Here is a 22,859-nt window from a genome sequence, read left to right as displayed (position 1 = left end):
CTTACTTTGCGCAAGATGGCAATGAGAAACTCAGTGTGCTGCCCACAACTTCCTGCGGAACATGTTAGTCTTCCACCATGGAACATTTTATTGGGTGTCATCTCCTCTGCAGCAGCAAAAACAAAGTCATTGTTTGAACTCTCTCTGCTTCACTTCCAGGTTGTTTCCTACTGCGATGTCAAAGACCATTTGTGTGCTCCCCTCCTAGGGGGTTCATACACAGCTGCCCACCTTTCCCTACCACCACCACCACAAATCACTATTTCTCACTCGCTAGATGTCAAAGAAAAGAAGAATCTATGATCAAAGACAATTTTGAACATAGTCACCATTCATAGGAAAGCAACATTAACTTTTGCTCAACCGCTGGACTTGAAGCTGGGGAGACGTATTTAAGGCATTGAAATAAGGGAAATAAGGATGCCACTGCACATTAATAGCTACTGCTGAGCCATGAAGCAATACAGGGTCGATTTGTGCTTTGCAAATGTATGTAAAACTCTTCTGACATCTCTCAGGGTGGTTGATAGCATGTGAAGCCGCCAGTTTTTGCTTTGCTAACAACAAAAAAGTTAACTTGTATATTTGAGTTGGCTTAAAAATAAATTGTCAAATTCATGTGCCACTGCTTGAATGCTGTGACCTGGATAGCCCAGGCTAACCTGATCTTGTCTGATCTCAGAAGCTAAGCAGGTTTGGTTCTGGTGAGTATTTGGGTGGGAGACCATCATGGACATGCAGAGTTGTCATGGAGAGGCAGGCATTTGCAAACCACCTTTGTAGGACTCTTACCTTGAAAATCCAAGGAAGAGCTAGTTCTTATATGTTATTTTCCTCTACCCGAAGGAGTGTTAAAGCAGCTTCCAATCACCTGCTTAGTCAGCTCTCCCCAAAGGAGTCTCAAACCGGCTTCCAGTCGCCTTCCCTTTCCTCTCCCCACAACAGACATCCTGTGAGGTGGGTGAGGCTGAGAGAGCCCTGATATTACTGCTCAGCTTTATCAGTGCTGTGGCGAGCCCAAGGTCACCCAGCTGGCTGCATATGGAGGAGGAGTGGGGAATCAAACCCGGCTCACCAGATTAGAAGCCATTGCTCTTAACCACTATACCAAGGTGACCTAAAAGGCTGCCATAAGTTGGCTGTGATGTTGGTAAAAAAAAAAGAAAGCTTGAATAGTAATGGCTGCTACATGAAGCAATTATGCCTGTTCTCTATGGAGTAACTGATAGTAGAAAGTGTTGTCAAGTCAAAGCCAAATTGCAACAAGAGGCATTGCCTGCCTCTGCATAGCAACCATAGACTTCCTTCGTGGTCTCCCATTCAAGGACTAACTAGCACAAACCTTCTTTAGCTTGCAAAATCTAACAGGATCAGGCTAACATAGGCCAAGTAACTGGCAGATGTTAAATTATGTCTCACTGGATGACATCCAAAGGCCTCCTCCAGGTACACTCAGGAGCCAGTGGAATTTTTGAATGCTAGAAAAACAAATGCAGTGCTGCAGTCCCCCCTCTGAGGTACCCCCTTAAAAAAATTAAAAAATGGTTTGGCATACAGTACGAGAGGCTGTTTCTTCAGAGAACACAAGGCTAGCTTTTGGTTGCTTGGGAAAAGTTTGCATAGTAAATTATTTAGATCCTGGCCTGTGTGAACCTATCCAATTTTCTAATAAAATACTTCATGGAGAATGTTCAGTTGCTGGTTGTTGGAAGAATACAAAAGAGGCAGTATATGGTGTGAAATGGTGTGAGGATAGAAAGAGAGAGAAAATTCTGAACAGGTTACATATCCTGTGTATCAGTACTTCCTTTGAAAGAATAAAAAACTTTCAGGAGATTGTGTAGCAAAGTTCCAGGTGAGTTTTATTCAGCATGAAGGGCTACAAGACACTGTGGAAAACATTAAGCAAGTTAATAGAAGCCAATAACATAAGAATTCAGGAGAGATTATTTTTTCTAGACACATAAAGATTGAAGTCTAGATTACAAGACTGTAATGTAATTCCCAGCTGCTGTTCTGTTTGTTTTATAACAAAGTTTGTAAAATTGGATAAAATGCTGGCCAATATCAACAAACAGTTAAAATATACTAAGGATTCAAAACAAAAGATTTACAGTTCCCAGTACACATTTGATCCAAAGTCCTCAGAGTAGACAATATTATATTTGTTGACCAATGCTCTTAAAATTTGTTATGACCACATATGTCCCATTTACCTTGCCTGATCACTTAGAAGCCATTCTTAGTCATGAAAGGCAGTCAGGTAGGTGAATGACTAGTCTGCTATAATCTGGTGTCCCATGATGGTCCACATATCTCATTGCTGCCAGGATACCATGACAGTTGCTGAGTCAAGACTGAGAAAATCAGACAGAAGCTGTGAACCACAGCTGAAGAATTTTCTGGGGAAAAGAAGGTGAGGTTTCACACCTAGAGTTGTCTAAGTTCTTGGCTGATGAGACGTGTTCAGACTTGCTTATGGAGAGTTCCATTTACCAATACTGTGCGGCCTCTGAGTAAAACAATGGCTCCTACAATATTGACGCATGTTGGAAAGAAGGAGCAATCATTATCACTCGCTGAAATCTGAAATCTTAGCACTAAAAATGAGTTTGGAATGAGACAGAAGCAAGAGAAGGTATGATTTTCCAAACTGATAAAAACTAAATTCAGGGTATCATCTAAATCCGTTCTTGCTAAGGCAGGATGGTTTTTACAGTTTCCCCTCAACTCCGTAAGGTGTGATAGGATCAGTTACTTCAATTCAGCAAACTTTAGCATGTGCAAAACCCACAAATTTCAAGCACCAAGTCAAGTTCTGCTTCTTATTTGGGTGTGAGCATTTTTACCAATGTTGTCTGCATGTTTTAAAAAAACGTTTTTCAAAAATGAGCACAGCAACTGAATCCTACTAAGTCTTTCAAATGTGCAACTTTAGATTTAAAAAAAAAGATGTGTCGGTTCTCAGATATTTACATACTAGAAATGTGCAGATTCTTGTTGGGCACCCCTGGAAATGTGTGTCCTTGGGTAATTATCAATTTAGAAGATTTGTAATCCTCCATTTTACAAATAGGCTAGCTTTAACTTGATGAACAATAGTAAAATAGTAAAAAATAAGGTTTCTTTTTTAAAAATCCAGATTGCAGCAATAAAGCGGCATTCTAAGAAACCTTAGAGAAGAAGAAAGCAACTACAGATCACCAGCTAATTTAAGTTACTCTAAGAGTTTTTAAAAATATCTTTAAACTACAACAGAATGGCATCTCACCAACCAACCTCATATGTGATACTATAGACTCTCTGATACACAACTGAATGTATATGTACTAAGTCCCACCCACCCACCCAGTTCAGAACTGCCTCTTCTGATGCTTGTTTTCAGAGCCAGGGTCTGAAAAGGTATTTTTATTAAGACATTTTTGGCCTGCCTTTCTCCTTAAAACAACTCAAGGCAGGTTAGACATTTTTAAATGCACCAGAATAACACACCATTAAAATCTACACATAACAGACCAAAACAACTTCAAACAACAGGAAAGCCTTTATTTACTCAAAAAACATCCCAATAACCCAGGCTTGAGGTTATTCTAACAGGGATCAGTATGGCCACACTGGTCAAGATAACGGGCCAATCTCTGCACTGAATGCAGATAATAGAAGGCACTATCAGCCACCACATTAACTAGGGTGACCAGATTTTAACATTGGTAAAGCGGGACACCATTGACCGGGGTGTGTGTGTCTGGATTAAAAATTTGGTCTATATGGAGCAACAAAAAGTTTCATAGAACGCATAGAATGCAAAAATAGTATTGTAATATATATATTTTTTTAATTTCAACATAAGTACAGTTTGCTAGGTACCCCCAGATGTCCCTCCAAAAGTGGGACAATCTGGTCACCTTACCATTAACTCATGTTGTATTGGAAGAATCACGTCTAGCAATACTCCTAATCTCTTAATGGAGTCAACCAAAAGTAACAGTACCCTATCACAAGTTGGAAGTGCTTTATCCTTCAGTTATTCGTTCTCACTAGAGATGCCAGGGACGGAGACTGTGATTTCCTTCATGCAAAGATCTTCTACCACTAAACCAGGACGTTTCTCAACTTTAGGATATATTGTCACCACAATCAAAAGCTCTACAGAATTTCTACGCATGGAGGTCCACACGAGCAAGAGCTCCATATGTTGCTAAAGTCGCTTTGGTCTTTAGATTCATCACAAAATGGACCCTACTAGAAAACTGGCAACTTGGATGCTTGCTGACCTAGTTAAACATATATTTGCTGATGTGGCAATTGCATTGTTCATTTCCTACGGAAATGCTTATCAGTTTCCCGGGTGTTTGTGACAAACATGAGCTGTTTGGTGCAGCTTGCCAGAAAGCGAAGCCGAAGTAAGGATGTGGTTGCCTAGGCAGTCAACGTTTGGTTTGACAGCTACTTCAGACAAGAGCTCTTAGGCCCACTGGCACTTTCCATCACTGCCCAGGGCAACCGTGCCACATGCGGCAACTTTAACTGGGAGGCACAGGCGCTACTTGGCTGCATTGGTACAGGAGGGTAGTTTCCAAACTCTGCACTAAGGCACACTGGCATGCTCAAGGGAATGACTAGCTCAGTATAAAAGCACCAAAATCCTCTCAAAAGGTGTGCAGGTGTGCAGTTCCTATCTGCATGATGCACACTCCTCTGGTCCCACCTCCGCGGTGAAAATTCTGCCATTTCTCTGCATCAGGCATGTGACTGGTCCAATCACGCTCAATAGGGAGATCCAACAGATTTCCCCCAGATTATGCTACTTGTTGCATCTCTGTTTTGGATTTTCCTCCTTTCCCATTGGGACTCATGCTTGGAATAGTGACTCATGCAGAAAGACCAGCATAGTGATAGCTACTAGCCTTGGTGGCTTCGGAAAGGGATTTGATGTATTCATGGAAGAGAAGAGCTACAAGGGCTAAATGGGAACCTGTATGCCTGGAGGTGGTATACTTCTTAAAGCCATTTTGACCTAGAAGTGTTTATAATCAGGAAGTATCACTTGACCTTCTTTGGCCTACTGAAGAGGATCCTTAGCTGATGTGGCCTATAGGTCCTTCCTGTGGCCAAACATCAGTTCTGGTGGTGCACAGGTTGAACCCCTTCCTCTGACAGGACATCAATTCTAGCCACACCTGCAATTTAAGCTATGAGAAGTAAAATATTCCATGGGTGAATGAGCTGTCACAAGAGAATCATGGCACCTAGAACTTTTATATTCCCCACCACCACCACCCCGGCATGTTCACACACAAACACATATAGATTTCTATATTGTATTTGGATAGAAGCCATTAATGGCTGGTACATACATGGAGGTTCATCAGCTGAAGAATGTGACATCAAGAGAAGACATGTGTTTGAAAGGACCATTCAAGTTCTCATACCACATCTGGAACTCTCAGGTCAACATGTCTACTATAGCACTCATCAACTGTTTGCCAGGTTGTTGTGAGCATAAATGAGAGGGGTAGCCACACAAAGTAGGAAAAAATGAGAGGCTAGCCATATTATCACATGCTTCTTGGAAGAAAGACAGCCAATGTGAAAGATATTGTTTTTGGTAATAAAATAATGTATGCAGCAATCACACATTTTTTCTTTACCGAACTGTGTATTAAATAGTTACTTTATAATACATGATCATCACTTCTGTTCTTTACCCACCTACATATTGTTACTTTGTAAAACTGAGATGGTCATTCAAATTGACAGAAGTCCATAATAAAACCAGGAACTCCACACATGAAGATATCCAGGAAGATATTGGCAGACGCTGACAATTATGGAAGAGTGCTCTGATGGGCAATGATGGCAATTTTGAGGTAATTTGGGGACTCTTATCCACACAGCCAAGATCGCCACTTGTTACTTGGATATTGCTCGGGCAGCCGGCGTTTAGCACATTTGAGTTGTTGGCTGACATTGCTAGAAAAAAGGTTCTAGATCAGTGTGCTTCCAGCACTTCACCAAAGTGCTCCATGAGTGTATGCAATACATCTTAAACAATGGCAAATAAGTGTATAAAGCGAAAGCTAGTAATGAGCCACAATCATTTGGGGCTGCCTTGTGGAGCATCTGACCTCCGCTTATTTATTGCCCTGCATCTGAAGCAACTGGATTTCTTCTGCTCGGCCAGCTGTCTGAGAATCTTGGCTCACTTTTGAACTCAAAAGTATTCATGCACTGAGGTGGAGGCCCACATTTCACAAGGGTTATGAAACATTCATGAAACTGAAAAGACAGAAAGAAAACAAAACAGTTGCTGTAGCATCCCGGCAGTTTGAGAGAATCATCCATCTTGTGTCCATCTTGTCTATTTGTTCAGCTATCTCAAACTCACGACTTAAGGAAGACGTCCAGTGTATTTTCCTTGTTCTCCTGGGCAAATTAATCTCCCCTGACTTGTGTTTAAAACGCCAAAGCCTTTGACGCTGAGCTAAGGAGATGTTATGGAATGGCAGCAAACATTTTATTTATCTAAAATGTATCTATTTATCTAAAACATTTATCCGTGTTGCCTTTCTTCCCAAACAGGGTCCCCCAGGGCAGCAAACATCAAAACAGTTGCTTTTTTTATATCCTGCTTTTCATTACCTAAAGGAGTCTCAAAGCAGCTTACAATTGCCTTCCATTCCTCTCCCCACAACAGACACCCTGAGGGCTGAGGTGGGGCTAAGAGAGCTCTGACAGGGCTACTCAATGTCATCCAGCCGGTTGCATGTGGCGGAGTGGGGAATCAACTACACCCTGCCAGGCTAGAAGCCACCACTCAAAACCACTATACCAAGCTGGCTCACCATTAAACTACACCATTAAACATTAAACACCTCTGCACCATTAAACGTTAAAACAATGGTTAAAATGATGTACATATAAATATTTAGACAATTAAATTAAAAAAACAAAACAGAAAGACATGAACACAACATAACCAGGGAGGAGGGCCAAGAACAATTTCTGGGGAGATGCCAAACAGAATTAAAAAGTCTTCACACATTGGGGGAAGACAATATAGAGGGAGACAAACAAATCTCGCTGGGTAGGGAGTTTCAAAGTTTTGTTGCCGAATCTGAGAAGACACGTTCTCTAGTTGCCGCTCATCTAGTCTCAGCTAGCAGGTACCTGAAACAAGGCCTCTGAAGATGACTGGAGTGGACAGGTAGGTTCACATGGGTGAAGGTAAGCACGTCTCAAGCCATATACAGCTTTAAAGTTCAATACCAGCATACTGAATTGAGTATGGAAGCAAATCAGGAGTCAGTGTAGATGGAAGAAGATGGAAATGATATGGTGCCTATGACAATCTCCAATCAGTGTACTGGCCACAGCACTCTGTAGCTTCTGGGCAGTCTTCGAGGGCAGTCCCACATTGCAGTAATCTTCTCAAGATGTTACCAGGACATGCACCAGAGGGGCAAGATCTTTTCCTCCCAGTAAGGGTCACAGATGGCTGACCAGCTGTGTTGGTGAAAGGGACCTCTGGCCACCACTACCATCTATTTATTCAACAGGAGACCTGGGTCCTGAAGCAGGCTATTAACTTATTCCTTTTAGGGTGCCGGCAACCCCACCCAGAACAGGAAATATCTAATTTCTTGAGTCAAACCTTCCCCCCAACAGGATTAAGTTTCAGCTTGTTATTCCGACTGTTTAGGGGAGGAAGCTATCAATAGCAAAGATGCTCATTCCCCAGCTTTTGTAAGAAGAGTAACTATAATTTAAAATTATCACAGGACCCTTGGTGGTGGGAGAATCCATCTTTTACATATTCTTTTCTTGCCCGTTGTTCTCTAAACCAGGGGTAGTCAACCTGTGGTCCTCCAGATGCTCATGAACTACAATTTCCATGAACCCCTGCCAGCAAACGCTGGCAGGGGCTCATGGGAATTGTAGTCCATGGACATCTGGAGGACCACAAGTTGACTACCCCTGCTCTAAACAACCTTCTTCTCTGCTAGGTCCTCTCTTGCAGACTAATAAGTCATGTGCTCACGGCATTAAAAAGTTAGCGGACACATCCTCTGCGATAGCAGAACATGTAGCAGAATTCGTAACCATCGTGCTTCAAGAAAGGATATAATGGGTATTGTTAAGGAACTGGGCATTTTGTTTTCTAATGATAAGTGAGAGATGTCTGGGGTATTAAGGTCATTATGGTTAGTGAGTTTGTGCTAAGTCAAGTTGTTGAGTTTTAAATTCAAATTCTTAGTCTTGTTCATTTATCTTGTGTTACATGCCTAGTATCTTAACCTCATGCACTGTTTCATATGCCAATAAAGGTTTATTGTATTGAATATTGTATATTGGTGGGAAAGGCTAAGAACTGGACAGGAAAGGTACCTGAAAGAAGATAACCTCAGGGGCAGAGAGGGAACCCAGGCTGCCTCCTGTAACCTCAACTATCATTGTACTATGGGGAACCATCACATATTAGGGCCAGGATATGGTGGAGTGTCTGGATAGTTCTGTCAGGATGGGGGCAGTGGCTGCCATTGGTGTTTGCTTATTTGATGTGTTTACATCTTTCCTACCATTGTAGTCAAGGGCTGTTTACAACTCAAGATAACTGTCTACATGGTAATATGGCAATTACCATGTAACAGTTCCGCAGGGCCTGCAAAAGGGAGCTCCTCCACCAGGCATTTGGTTGAGGTTAACCCGGACCATCGCTTCTAATTGGCCCTCCCCCCGCCTCCTACTAATCTGCCTAACGCACTGGGTCCCAGTAAGAGTTGAGCTGAGGCTCCTTTGCAGTTCTATCTTATTATTATTGCTGTTATCATGTTGGAGTTATTATTGCTGTATTGTTATTGCTGTTATCACATGTGTTTCCTTATGTTATCTGTACCTGTTTCCTGTTCCCTGTAAACCGCCCTGAGCCTTCGGGGGAGGGCAGTATATAAACATAAACATGAACATGAACAACACGAACATGAACATGAACATAAATAAAATGGGGGCAGGAAGAGAATAGGAAAACAAGAATATTCAGGTACAAAATCCCATAATTGTCTATCATAACAGAAGTACATACCCAACAATGCTGAATCTGGCAAAGACCTTGCAACATCTGCAAACTAGTATATATTTAGATCCACCTACCAACAACATTTCTAGGGTTTTGACCTGATGTCAAAAATTCAAGATGGTGTCAGACAAAGTGAAGACATTTTAAAACTGAGGTGTCACAGCGGAGACTGTCCTGTCCCAATGATCTGTCGCCTATGATCACTTCTATAGCAATGGCCCAAAACTGTAGGCAATCATTTTCTGATGCTCACTGCCACCTTGTGGCTACCTATGGCCTTATATGACCTTGGTTATGGCTGTTTGCCCAAGTGGAACACAACATGCTTTGCTTTATTTGGGAGTTTCCATATGACACTACTCTCTTTCTGTTCATGGCTCATCATGGGGCTTGCATGGCTTTCCTTTTAAGAGTACATCACGAAAAGAGGATGGTTCGAAATGAGTGTAATAACAGAAGAAAGAACCTATCCTAGGCTATAAGAAACATTTAAGCAATTTAACAATAAATGTAAATAGAAATGTCTTATCTCTTCTTTTAATGGAACAACCAAAACAGCCTCCAGATTTAAACCATTTTCAAAGGTATTTTCATCAGTGGTTGTTATCAGTGGTTGTTTTTCCAACTTAGTGTTTGCTGGTGAAGTCCTTCACTAGGATCTATTCTTCTTGACAGAATTTAAACAATATATATATTGGCATTTGGCTGACAGGTATGGGGAAGTTTGTCAAAAGACAGTCGAAAGAAGAATAGATCCTAATGAAGCAAACACCAGCAAACACTAAGTTGGAAAAACAACCACTGATCACAACCACTGATGAAAATACCTTTGAAAACAGTTGGTTGTTCTATTAAAAGAAGAGATAAGACATTTCTGTTATTCTTCTGTTATTATGGCTTTCCTTTTAAAGCTGCAACCAAGGAACATTTTCTCACAATGTTGTTTCCCATTTATTGCCTTCTCATGGTTTCTTTGTAATTCCTCTTTGCTTTCTTAAATCAGATCAAAGATTGTTTGAAAAAGCATGGAGAACTGACAAGGAAAACATAAAAAAATAACAAATGGAAAATGAGGACATGAGAAAATTCCTTTAATTTAGTCCACTGCTTTGAGGGATTCTTTGTTGGTTGCAGTCATAGTTAGCTAAGCAGATGTGTACTGCTAAACCCCATCTTCAGAAAACTTTGGACAACTTCTCTCATACAAACCTGCCCATCAGTTCTGCAGAGGCTCTGCTCTGTGCTTTTCACACCGTTAGAGAAAAGATGGGAGGTAGCCAGAAGTATAGCTTTCTCAACCGTGGCACCTCAGTTTCGGAATTTCCTCCTCATGATGATTCATTTTGCACCAAGTATATTGAATTTCACATACCAGGTAAGTCTATTTTTTTCTTCCCAAGAAATTCCCACCACCACCACCACCCACTTTGGGCATCTCACTTAGATATGAACCAACTCCTTTAAAAAAATATTATTTTCTGCATTTTAATAATTAGTGATGGTTTGAATAAGCACTGCCTATTTGTAAATGTGAGATGATTTTAAAAGGTAAATGTATCCCCTGTGCAAGCACCGAGTCATGTCTGACCCTTGGGGTGACGCCCTCCAGCATTTTCATGGCAGACTCAATACGGGGTGGTTTGCCAGTGCCTTCCCTAGTCATTACCATTTACCCCCCAGCAAGCTGGGTACTCATTTTACCGACCTCAGAAGGATGGAAGGCTGAGTCAACCTTGAGCCAGCTGCTGGGATCGAACTCCCAACCTCATGGGCAGATCTTTCAGACTGCATATCTGCTGCCTTACCACTCTGCGCCACAAGAGGCTCTTGAGATGATTTTACATACTAGTTATTTTTTTTCCAATTGATATTTCAGGCTTTTCAACTCAGGTATGATACACCAATGAAATTTTGCCATCACAAGTAGCCAAATATTAAATCAGAGCAACATCAGCAATCTGAGACCTTTCTGGGCTTGTTCCTCTAATCCTTTTAACTGATAAAATATTTAAACTCAGACAGAGTCCTCAGGGTCACCTCCTTACTAAAAATGATCATGGACAGCAAAAGAATACGACTTTTTTCTGTACAACAGGGGTAGTCAAACTGCGGCCCTCCAGATGTCCATGGACTACAATTCCCAGGAGCCCCTGCCAGCGTTCGCTTTATTTTGACTACTGGTTTGACTACCCCTGCTGTACAAGAATCAATGCAAGAAGCAGAGCCTTACCTGTTTGTTCAAGAGCACATAAAGGATGGGGTTAACACACAGGCTGACTTTTGCCAAAATGGAAGGGATGATGCTCATTGCTGGTGTGATCATCCCAGCCTTGCCAAATGTTGCAATCAGAGCGACTATCCCATATGGCATCCAGGAAAAGAAATAACAGGTAACCATGGCTACCACCATAAACAGAATGTGGTGTTCCCTTTTCTGAACAGCTGTCAGGTGAAACCTAGAAACCTGCTAAAATAAGACAGCACAGATAACTTACTTATTCTCAAACATTACTCCCCTCACACACACACACAACACTGCTCTGTACCCTTTCTTACAAATGCACACCATCTCTACTTCCTCTAGAGTAGACTACTTTACTGCCATTTAATTCCTTCATTACTGAAATGTTCACAAGTATTCTCTGCTTAAATCCTAGCTGTCATCATAGCCAAACGTTTGAGAGTCTTCTTGGGTGAAATATTGTACTCTGTGCCATACTGGAGGTAGGGGACAAATTATTCTTGTCTTCTTATAAATGTAACGATCTTCAGTGAAGGAATGCACCCTACACCTTTAGTCTTTCAATGGATTTGGAGAACGCCTTTGAAAGATCACACTGGGATTACTTATGGCAAACTTTGATTCAAATGAGATTTCCTGTTGAATTTATTATATAGTTAGAATTATATAAAGAACTTAAAAGCTCAGGTCATTTGTAATGGATTTCAATCGCTCCCCTCATTTTTAGAAGAACAAGACATGATTGCCCCCTCTCTCCCTTTTCGTTTGGCTTGCACTGTCTATCAAAGCACAGGCTTTGAACAAGGAACTGATGCGTCCCTGTGATGCTCTGTTTTTTTTACCTTATTTAATAGAGGACTACAGCCAGGTTTCTGGTTATAAAATTAACTGGACGAAATCATCTGGCTGGCTTCTAGGAGGGCTGCTTGAAAACTATAACATTAACCCAGATTTAGATGTTGCTGTGCTAATGTGGGAACACCTTTCCCATTATGTCCCCCAAAGGACATTCCCAGTGATCAAAATCTGCTCAGCCAGGGCTTTCTTGGCCCTGATTCAGGCCTGGTGGAATGCTCTGCCAAATGAGATCAGAGCCCTGCAGAGTTTGTAAGACAGAGATGATCTGACAGACCTACAGTTGAGGCCTGAAGTAACACCAGGAGCCACTGGCCTGTCTGTCCAACTCCAACAAGCTAAATCTCTAAGGAGGGCTACTGTGTCTGACCCCCTTCCTATTTCCCCTAGGAGAGACTATAGGCAATTTTAATATCTCATTCTGTGTTTTAATGATTTAAATTTAATTAATTAATTTAAATTATATTTTATGTTTTTGAAATTTTATATGCACTCTTTCTTTTATTGTAATCCATCCTGAGTCTGCGGAGAAAGTGTGGAAGGTAGATTAAATATAATATGATGATAATATGCAACCTGGCTGAAGCCAAAAGATTATGTAATCAGAGAAGCAGCAGGGGTAAGCAGCCTTACCTGTCTGATGTCAAGCAGGATTCTCCCATAGCAATACATCATGGTCAGGAGAGGGAAGAGAAGGCAAAAGACAAAAAGGCAGATGACATAAGAGATATTGCTGGGAGTCCTGAGGTGCCAAGTGACTGAGCAGATAAGACCGGGCCCTTCGAGGCCATAGCTGCTCCAGCCAAAGAGAGGTGGCAAGGTCCACATCAAGGAGTAGAGCCAGGATGTGGCTATGTAAAGCCAGGACTTCTGGTAGCTAGATATGTTTCCTTTGGCACGTCTTTGCAGGACCATCACATAACGTTCATAGGAAAGGATGGAGAGTGAGACCAGGGAGACGATGCCTGGCAAAAGAAAAGAGACACTGACCCCATTAACAAATCAACAACTTGCATTGGCCTATATCATGGTCAAGACACCCTAAAGTCAGCTTGTGGCGTGTGCAAAGAATATCACACTCAAACAGGAATGTAATTATGGAGTGTCACATGATGAGAGAACCATCCCCAGGCTCTTCTAGGATGTAGGCTAGGGGACATGTTTCTTCGATGGCTTCTGATGTCTAGCAGCTGTGAACTACCAGACACACCCCATGTCCTTGGGTGAGGGCTGGGGGGGAAACAGCTTGGCAGCTGAGACTGAAAAGGAGGATGAATCCTGGGTTCTGCAACCAGCTGACAAGAAGCAACTTCTGTGTGTGTGTGAGAGAGAGAGAGATCTAAGGTTTGCAGATGGTTTGCCTTTAGGGAGGAAATAGATGCTGCTTTAAGGCTACCACTGGATAATTCATCCCTGCTAGTTTATAAATAAATATTCCACCACCACCCCAAAAAATCTCCTTTTCACAAGACCCTCCCCCCAGTTTCCACTACTCTGGGTAGAAACTTTGTAGTTACCATCAGTGAAAAGACTACAGTGAACCCTCTTTGCTACCCCCTAAACACACACGTACCCTAAGCTAGAAGTACATATCAGTAAATGTATAATTGTAACCACTGGGATACCTCTGATTACATGGGATGGCCTCTCCATTCAACTGCTGAACCATAGCTACCCCTTGTGTTTCTAGAATGAGGTGACAAGGCACAAAACAGTGCGCAAGATTTCAAGTTCTCCAGAAGACTTTGTTGTTTTTAGGTGCGAAGTCACCCATCGCGGCCCCATGGACAATGATCCTCCAGGCCTTCCTGTCCTCTACCATTCCCCGGAGTCCATTTAAGCTCACACCTACTGCTTCATTGACTCCATCCAGCCACCTCATTCTCTGTCGTCCTCTTCTTCTTTTGCCCTCAATAGCTCCCAGCATCAGGCTCTTCTCCAGGGAGTCCTTCCTTCTCATGAGGTGGCCAAAGTATTTGAGTTTCATCTTCAGGATCTGGCCTTCTAAGGAGCAAGCAGGGCTGATCTCCTCTGTGACTGACCGGTTTGTTCGCCTTGCAGTCCAAGGGACTCGCAAGAGTCTTCTCCAGCACCAGAGTTCAAAAGCCTCAATTCTTTGACGCTCGGCCTTCCTTATGGTCCAACTTTCGCAGCCATACATTGCAACTGGGAATATCATAGCCTTGACTAGACACACTTTAGTTGGCAGGGTGATGTCTCTGCTTTTTAGGATGCTGTCTAGATTTGCCATAGCTTTCCTCCCCAGGAGCAAGCATCTTTTAATTTCTTTGCTGCTGTCCCCATCTGCAGTGATCTTGGAGCCCAGGAAAATAAAACCTGTCACTATTAGACTATTAAAACTGCCTTATTGGGGTGAACGCTAAGTGCTGCAAGAGACAGGGTGGTTGCAGCCTCTCTCTGTGCTCAGTGGGAACCAGCTGCCAACCCTGCAGGCAGTGGCCCTGCCTCCTTTCCTGAAACATGGTCTAGGTGCCATATTGGGGAATAGTGCTCCAAAGAGCCATAGATGGCATGTCAAGGAGTCACTGAGTATAATTGATCTAACGTATTTTTAGCCTTCCTTTGCTCCAAGAAACTCATAAAATTCCCCTCCTTCATAATTACCTTGCAATAGATGTTAGATTCAAAGAAGGCAATCCACTCTCAAAGAAACGGACTCCCCTGAAAGAAAACCCTTCAATGGAATGCCAGAGCCCCCCCCCCCGAAATAGGCAAACCTGAAGGCCATGGGGGGGGGGGCATGAGCATCTTGGAGCTGCTGGTGTCAGCTGAGGCAGGAGGGCGCCCTCTGAAGTGCTGAGCATGGCTGACTCATGTAAAACGATCCCTGGGAGAGACACTAATGCTCTAGAACTGGAATTAAGGTAAAGGTAAAGGTATCCCCTGTGCAAGCACCAAGTCATGTCTGACCCTTGGGGTGACGCCCTCCAGCGTTTTCATGGCAGACTCAATACGGGGTGGTTTGCCAGTGCCTTCCCCAGTCATTACCGTTAACCCCCCAGCAAGCTGGGTACTCATTTTACCAACCTCGGAAGGATGGAAGGCTGAGTCAACCTTGAGCCGGCTGCTGGGATTGAACTCCCAGCCTCATGGGCAGAGCTTTCAGACGGCTGCCTTACCACTCTGCGCCACAGGAGGCTCTTAGAACTGGAATTACAGCCCTCAAAATGGGTGACGGTCCCTGAGTGTACTCAGATTTTTAAAATTAGGTAATTTTCTTTTTTATGCTAAGGAGGTTTAGAGTTCAGGATAATGCTAGTAAATGTATTGAGCAAAGTTGAAGGTATCCAAACTGTCCCTGGGAAGGATGGATACTTGTGCAGCACAAAGAACAGCACCAGTTGTGCCCTGCTAGGGCCCCGCTGGCTCCAGTGCTACTGGCCCCACAGCTCCTTAAACTGGGCCTGAATTGGGAGGGGCTGATCGCTCAAAATGTTGCCCTGCATGGCAGTTGAAAAAAACAGTTAAGAAGAGGCTTCCAGACAAGAGGGAGACCACAGTTACCTTTAGGGAGAAGGAGACAAAGAACACTCTTTTGTACCTCGCTTTTTACCAAAGAAGTCTCAAAGCGGCTTACCATCACCTTCCTATCTTCTCCCCACAAGAAGAAGAAGAGTGGTTCTTATATGCCACTTTTCTGTTCCAGGAGGAGTCTCAAAGCGGCTTACATTCGCCTTCCCTTTCCTCTCCCCACAACAGACACCCTGTGAGGGAGGTGAGGCTGAGAGAGCCCTGATATTACTGAAGAAGAGTTGTTCTTCTATGCTGCTTTTCTCTACCCAAAGGAGGCTCAAAGCGGCTTACATTTGCCTTCCCTTTCCTCTCCCCACAACAGACACCCTGTGAGGGAGGTGGGGCTGAGAGAGCCCTGATATTATTGCTTGGTCAACACAGCTCTACCAGAAGGAATCTCAAGGTGGCTTCCATTCACCTTCTCTTTCCTCTCCCCCTGACAGACACCCTGTGAGGGGGGAGAGCTCTGAGGGAACTGTGACTGGCCAAAGATCACTCAAATGGCTGGACATGAAGGAGGGGGGAAACAAACCCAGTTCTTCAGATTAAAGGCCACTGCTCTTAGCCACTGCACCAAGCTGGCTCTGAAGAAAGGAACTTTCTCTTCTGATTGAATAAGATGGCAATTGATAGGATGATATGGTTATTCTGTGTAACCTGGTAGATTGTGTTAACTTCATAAAACTGAGGCTGTACCTAACAAGAATATTGTAGCGGTAACACCATATCCTGTTAAACTTCATGAGACTGATCATTTTATTCTTGCAAGTTTCAGGATGTAACTGTATTGAGTCTGACAAGAGAACACTAGAGGGCGTCACCCCAAGGGTCAGATATGACCCGGCGCTTGCACAGGGGATACCTTTACCTTTGTCACTTTATCCTCTTCCATCTATCCAGTTGCTGGCAACAATTTCAGTTGCTTTGGAAGAATCTGGCTTTTCAGGAGTAGGCTTTAAACAGGTTGAGATTCCTCCCCAGTAGATATTGCCATGTTCTGCCCCACCTCTCAGCAAATGTGACAGTTTCTGATCCCCAAAACGGTAAGCAGCTTAAGGCCAGGTCACATTTCTAGCCATACACCTAAGGATCACTTTAAAGAAAACAGGTAAACGTTTAAGACAAACATGCTTCCTGGCCACTTATGCAAAGAGGCAGGTTGGGCTGCAGTGTCAAGTCTGCAGCCCTTTGCTTTTTATCCTCTCCCCGCCCGAACAAACCGCTCCCTTCTGCACTGTATCTGATTTCCATTTTGATTTTGGGCTCTGAGAATAAATGGGCCATGCTTTGGATGCAAAAAGTACTGAAGTAGCAGGCAAGGCCCCCTGGTTCCTTCAGTCTGCCCCGGGTGGTCAGCCATCCAGGTGGTCTGTCTCCGCCTGCTGTCACAGGAGCTTGGCAAGAGACACACACCCATGTGCACCCTGTGTGTGTTTGTGTGTGTGTGTGTGTGTGGGGGGGGTTCTTGGGGTTCTTTCTGGGGGGCAGTCTTCTCTTTTCCCAGCACCAGGTGCAGCCTGAGCCTCTTGGCTGTGGTTTTCGCTTTGAGCTTCTCTGCACCTGGCTACACTAAGGTGACCAGATTTCAACACTGGTAAAGCGGGACACTACTGACCGGAGGGGGGGGGGTTTCTTAATTAAAAATTTGGTCTATAAGGAGCAACAAAAAGTTTCATAGAACGCAAAAATAGTATTTGTAATATATATATATATATATATATATATATATATATATATATATATATATATATATATATATATATATATATATATATATATATATATATATAAAATTTCAACCTAAGTACAATTTGCCAGGTGCCCCCCCGATGTCCCTCCAAAAGTGGGGCAATCTGGTCACCTTAGGCTAGCCTGGCGTGCCATCCCCAACCCCCCCCCCCCGCCGCCCCTGTGGCCGGAGCCCAGGCGGGCACCTACCCAGGCAAGCGTTGGCGAAGCCGTACCACTGGCAGGCGGCGTGACCCAGGAGCCAGCGGCCGCGCACGGCGGCGGCGAAACTGAGCGGGGTGCCGAAGAGGCAGACCAGCAGGTCGCTGAGGCTGATGTTGAGCAGGACGAGGTTGAGGGGCGTGCGGAGGGCCCGGAAGCGCGCGAAGAGCAGGAGCGCCAGCAGGTTGTTCAGGCAGCCCGCGAGCAGGATGAGCCCCAGGCAGCTGGCCGCCGCCGCCAGGCCCCTGCGCCCCAGGCTCGCCTCGGCCGAAGCCACCAGAGGGCCGGCCCCGCTCTGGTTGCCCAGGGCCAGGGACATGGCTGCGGCCGGGGCAGGCTGTGGGTCCTCTCGGCAGCCGCTTCGCCACCGGCCGCCTTGGTGCGCGCTCTTCTGGCCGGCAAACCCGACACGCAGCCCCCGCCCAGGCAAACACGCGCCCCGCCTCCGGGTCCCATCGGCGAGCGTCCGGCCGGTGGCGCTCTGCCCCGTGACCTCCCCCGAGGCCTTGGCCGCCATGGGACCCGGGCCGAGTGCGCGGTGGCGGCCTCGCTCGCTCCCAGGGGCAGACGCCACAGCGCCACGACGCGCCCTGCGCTTTTCCAGAAAAGCGGCGCCGTCCCCTTGCGCGGTGTTTTGCTTCTCCCTTGGATGTAGCGCAGCAGCCGGACCCCAGACGCCCCCACTCCCCCGTCCCCCGTCCTCGTCTGCCCCGCATGTCTCTTCTCTCTTCATTTCGACTGCGTTGCAGACGAGCTACCCAAACAGTTTAACCACCACAAGCGTGGGTTTGTGTCACACAATTTGAAATCCCGCTCCTTTTTTTTGGGGGGGGGCACCTTTGCTAGGAAAAGAGCCTCTTTGGGCAGAGTGGTAAGGCAGCAGACATGCAGTCTGAAAGCTCTGCCCATGAGGCTGGGAGTTCGATCCCAGCAGCCGGCTCAAGGTTGACTCAGCCTTCCATCCTTCCGAGGTCGGTAAAATGAGTACCCAGCTTGCTGGGGGGGGGGGGTAAACGGTAATGACTGGGGAAGGCACTGGCAAACCACCCCATATTGAGTCTGCCATGAAAGTGCTAGAGGGCGTCACCCCAAGGGTCAGACATGACTTGGTGCTTGCACAGGGGATACCTTTACCTTTCCTAGGAAATAAACATCCTCCTGGCTCAGTGACGGGGTGATAACCACATTTGTCCCTTGCAGGCATCTTAAAGATGAACTGTTTGTATACCATTTTGTGGAGCAGAGCCCACTACCTCAGACCTTATTAAGTCTGTAAGGGTGACCTGTAATGCTTTTCCACTATCCTAGTAGCTGAGAAGAGCTGCGTTATTCTTAAAGGTTACAGTGTTGTTTCTTTCATAACTAGACAAGTTCACTGTTTTTATCCGGGATAAGTGTCTAGACTCTGCCTGTTAAAATCAATCATCCTGGTCCCTATTGGACTCCCTGCATGGTCCAAGAAACCTCCTATCCTTTCTCCCTCCCAAATCCAACTCTTCTATTTGTTCATTGGTTGTTGACCAACTCACCTTCCCCCCCCCCCCCCCCCGATTTTCTAGCATTCTATTCTACTTGTTTGAATCTGACTGGTCAGTTCAATCAGACTGGTCAATCTGATTGGGGAGAAGAGAGGGTGGAATCGACTCCTGTCCACTATGCACAGTTTGGACCTACCTAGCTGGGGTTCAGGTTCTGGAGAGGATGACGAGCTCAGGCACAGCTAATGTCCATTGTTGCTCCCTACTCCGCTGGCTTCTAGGAGGCCGAGCAGTGTTAGCGGCCAAGCAAGGGCTCACCTTGGACCTGGGTGCTGCAGATGCCTGGGAGAGAGCCAAGCCCCTGCAAGGCATTCTTGTACTTCTGCAATCAGCTGCTTGGGTGGCTTGGGGAGAGAACCAGCCCCAATCACAAGATCCCTGCTTCTTTCTTCCAAATAAACCAGGATAAAACATATGCATCTTTCTGGAATGGTACAGTGGGTTGCAGACTGGTTTTCATTTCTATTTTCAACAGGCTGATGACTATAATATATATGCAAGCATAAATCAGCAAAAAGCATTGGGGGTATGCATATGAAGGAGGAGGAGGAGGAGGAGGAGGAAGAGTTGGTTCTTATATGCCTCTTTTCTCTACCAGGAGTAACAGAGTGGCTTCCAATTGCCTTCCCTTTCCTCTCCCCACAGCAGACACCCTGTGAGGGAGGTGGGGCTGAGAGAGCCCTGATATTAGTGCTTGGTCAAGACAGCTCTACCAGAAGAAGTCTTAAAGTGGCTTCCAATTGCCTTCCCTTTCCTTTCTCCACAACAGATGCCCTGTGAGGGAAATGAGGCTGAGAGAGCCCTGATATTACTGCTCCGTCAGAACAGCTCTATCAGGGCTGTGATGAGCCCAAGGTCACCCAGCTGAATGCATGTGGAGGAGCAGGAAATCAAACCCAGCTTGCCAGATTAGAAGTTGGTGCTCCTAACCAGTACACCAAGCTGGTAAATGATGAGGTCATAATGCATACTAGGCAAGGAAGCTGAAAAATCAATTGGGTTTGACAGCTCCCAGTAACCCTTAAACCAGTTTGTGTGACATGTCTATATGTCTTCTGTTAGCTACTCTATCATTCATTCTAGTGCAATCCATTCTCAAAAGGAACTTGGGAACCTAAGGAACTCCAACCCCTTGCTTTCCAAGGGGTATTCCAGTGTGAATAAGCAAATAGCTACATCCCAAGCAAGCTACTTACCCTAAGGAAGAACTACCATTGTCTGAAGCCAATCTGGATTTTTTGAAGATCTTACTCTGTTTTAATCAGATACTACTTTTAATTGTCTGCTTTTTGGTTTTAGTATGTTTTTCTGTGCTTTCACCTCTTGTTGGTGTCATATTGCTGTATTGTTCTTATAATGAGCAGCCCTGAAGGTGTTGAACTGATAAAACAGGACAAATAATAAACAAACAAGTGCTCCACTTTAACTGGTTTGTTGTTGTTGTTGTTGCTGCTGCTGCTGCTGCTGCTGTTGCTGTTGCTGTGTGATTTATTCCCTGCCACTCCAAAAGCCAGCTCGTGGCAGGTTACAATGGTCTATAAAACCCAATTAAAAACAGGACATCCAGCAATAAACCAAAAACCACAGTTGCCGAAACCTAACTGGACCCTCCTACCAATATCTAATCATGTGGGCTAGGAGGGGACCATTGATGTTACGTTCCCCAGTGCAGTTCCCCAGTGCAGTTACATTCCCTCGAAGGGGCACCCAGAGGGCACCCAGGGGGGCAATGATCTTCCTCACTGCCCTGGCCTCAACCGTAGACCCAGTGGAAGAGCTCCATCTTGGAGGCCCTGTGGAATGAAGAGATCAAGGTTGGATCCACCCTAGCCTCCACCTCAACATGTCTGGGGATGGGATGAAGGTTAGAAGAGGATTGAGCAAGAACTACAGTGCTCCCAACTCTTCTATTGTCTAGCCTCGTCCCCGTACCTTATTGCCCCTGACCCATAACCATTGGGATTCCAAATCCCCCCCCCCCGGTGGCCCCTAATGATGGCACCACTCCCTTCATGCTCTCACAGAGAGGGACTATTCCTACTTATCTCTTTGCTACCTATCCACAGCTGCACTAAGTCTGCACTCTAACCCTCCCAAACCTATCCACCCTGCAAACACCACCCTACCTCTCCCCTCACCCTGGACTGACTCACCAGCTGACTAATAGCTAACTAACCAACTAAGCCGGAGGATAGGGGCCAAGCGAGATTCCGCCACTATAGGGGCTCTCTCTGCTCCACTTTCCTCCACCCGCGTACAAAAACTAACTAGTTTTTCCTTCCCTCTGCAGGTCTTACAAACACTCCCCACAGCACCCCCCCCCTCAGTTCCAAGCCAAAGTCTGTTGAGCAGATGGAACCAACCAATCCAAACTCTCCTTTGCCACCACTAGATGGCGCTGGAGAAACATCTCCAAGTCCTGGAACTAAAGCACGATCTTCAAATCACCAACAGGTTGCACTGGGGGACAGGGTGTCTTCTCTCCAGGTCTTAAAAGGGAAGTCCCACATCCTCTCCCCAGACTGCCACTCAACTGGATAGTTCCATGCAGAGCCTCGCCAGACTTCGGGCCAGGTAGAAGGGACTCCTAGCAGCTCCCAACTACCAACCCGACAATCTCGTGTGTCCACAAAGGGCCAACAGACTTGCAGTGCTGGGTCACGCTCTGACTGGAGATTCAAACTGCCAAGCCAAATCCGCTGCTCCCACGCCAAGCTCTGCCACTGCACTGCCGGGCAGTGGGAAAAACAACGTGGGAAACTGAACTCCACCAGTCCAGCTCGCCAGCAACTGCAGATATGACCCTATTCCACAGAGCCAGCCGCGGCTTCAAGGTTGGCAAGTGAATGATCTTCACGCCCACCCCAATAAGACTACATTTGGTGGGGGCACCTCGGGGGGGGGGGATCCAGGTAAACAAAGGGGGGAAACAGAAGGGAGAGAAGCAGGGTCTGCCAGGTCTTTGCAGCCAGGTGTCCTTGCCGTGGCTTCCAAAATGGCGTCCTTCGCAGGTTGTGGCCTGCGTTGGTACCCAACCCCAGCCACGATGTTACCTCCCAGGGGGCCTTGTGATGTGAGCCCGAGGATGTCCTGCACCGTAGGCCACTGGCTCGCTTCCCCACTCCACCTCACCTTCTGAACTCACATTCTGCCCATTCAGAGCCCATCTTAGTTCTGAAGAAGGGGGGAAATGTACCTCAGTCCTAACCCCTTCACACAATGAGGTCAGGGAAGTCAGAAATCCCAGCAACCCTAAACAAAAAACAAACAAAAAAAAACACAGAGGTCGGGCAGAGTTCTAAGCTCCGGCGTCCGACCTCCTCCTCGCCGCCATCTTGATCTTAACCTTAAGGATCTATTGGCTGAAAAATGAGAAAGATATGCTCCAGAAGATGCTAAGTCCTTTTGAGGAACATTTCGTGCAACAGGCATGTTTAAGCATGTGCTGAACTCTCCCATTGAAACCAGTGATGTTCTAAAAGGCATAAAGGTAAAGGTATCCCCTGTGCAAGCACCGAGTCATGTCTGACCCTTGGGGTGACGCCCTCTAGCGTTTTCATGGCAGACTCAATACGGGGTGGTTTGCCAGTGCCTTCCCCAGTCATTACCGTTTACCCCCCAGCAAGCTGGGTACTCATTTTACCGACCTCGGAAGGATGGAAGG

General features: G+C 45.5%; 1 protein-coding gene across 3 annotated transcripts; it reads right to left on the bottom strand.

The window, feature by feature from the left end:
• Positions 1–3,354: 3,354 nt before the first annotated feature.
• Positions 3,355–18,279, bottom strand: LOC143822698 (pinopsin-like). Of its 3 annotated transcripts, none has more exons than XM_077308146.1 (4): positions 17,646–18,269; positions 12,807–13,138; positions 11,307–11,540; positions 3,355–6,279 (listed from the first exon to the last, which is right to left on the bottom strand). In XM_077308146.1, the coding sequence occupies exons 1-4, from the start codon at positions 18,172–18,174 to the stop codon at positions 6,139–6,141; spliced, it is 1,236 nt and encodes a 411-aa protein (XP_077164261.1). In that variant the 5' UTR covers positions 18,175–18,269; the 3' UTR covers positions 3,355–6,138. The 3 variants fall into 3 exon arrangements, with proteins under 3 accessions (XP_077164261.1, XP_077164259.1, XP_077164262.1); XM_077308144.1 differs by having other exon boundaries at positions 11,307–11,543; positions 17,646–18,264; XM_077308147.1 differs by lacking the exon at positions 11,307–11,540 and having other exon boundaries at positions 17,646–18,279.
• Between the last annotated feature and the right edge of the window lie 4,580 nt (positions 18,280–22,859).

The sequence above is a fragment of the Paroedura picta genome, chromosome 13, assembly GCF_049243985.1.
Source record: "Paroedura picta isolate Pp20150507F chromosome 13, Ppicta_v3.0, whole genome shotgun sequence".
In the NCBI taxonomy this organism is placed as follows: Eukaryota; Metazoa; Chordata; class Lepidosauria; order Squamata; family Gekkonidae; genus Paroedura; species Paroedura picta.
This window is presented reverse-complemented; position numbering and strand designations above follow the sequence as displayed.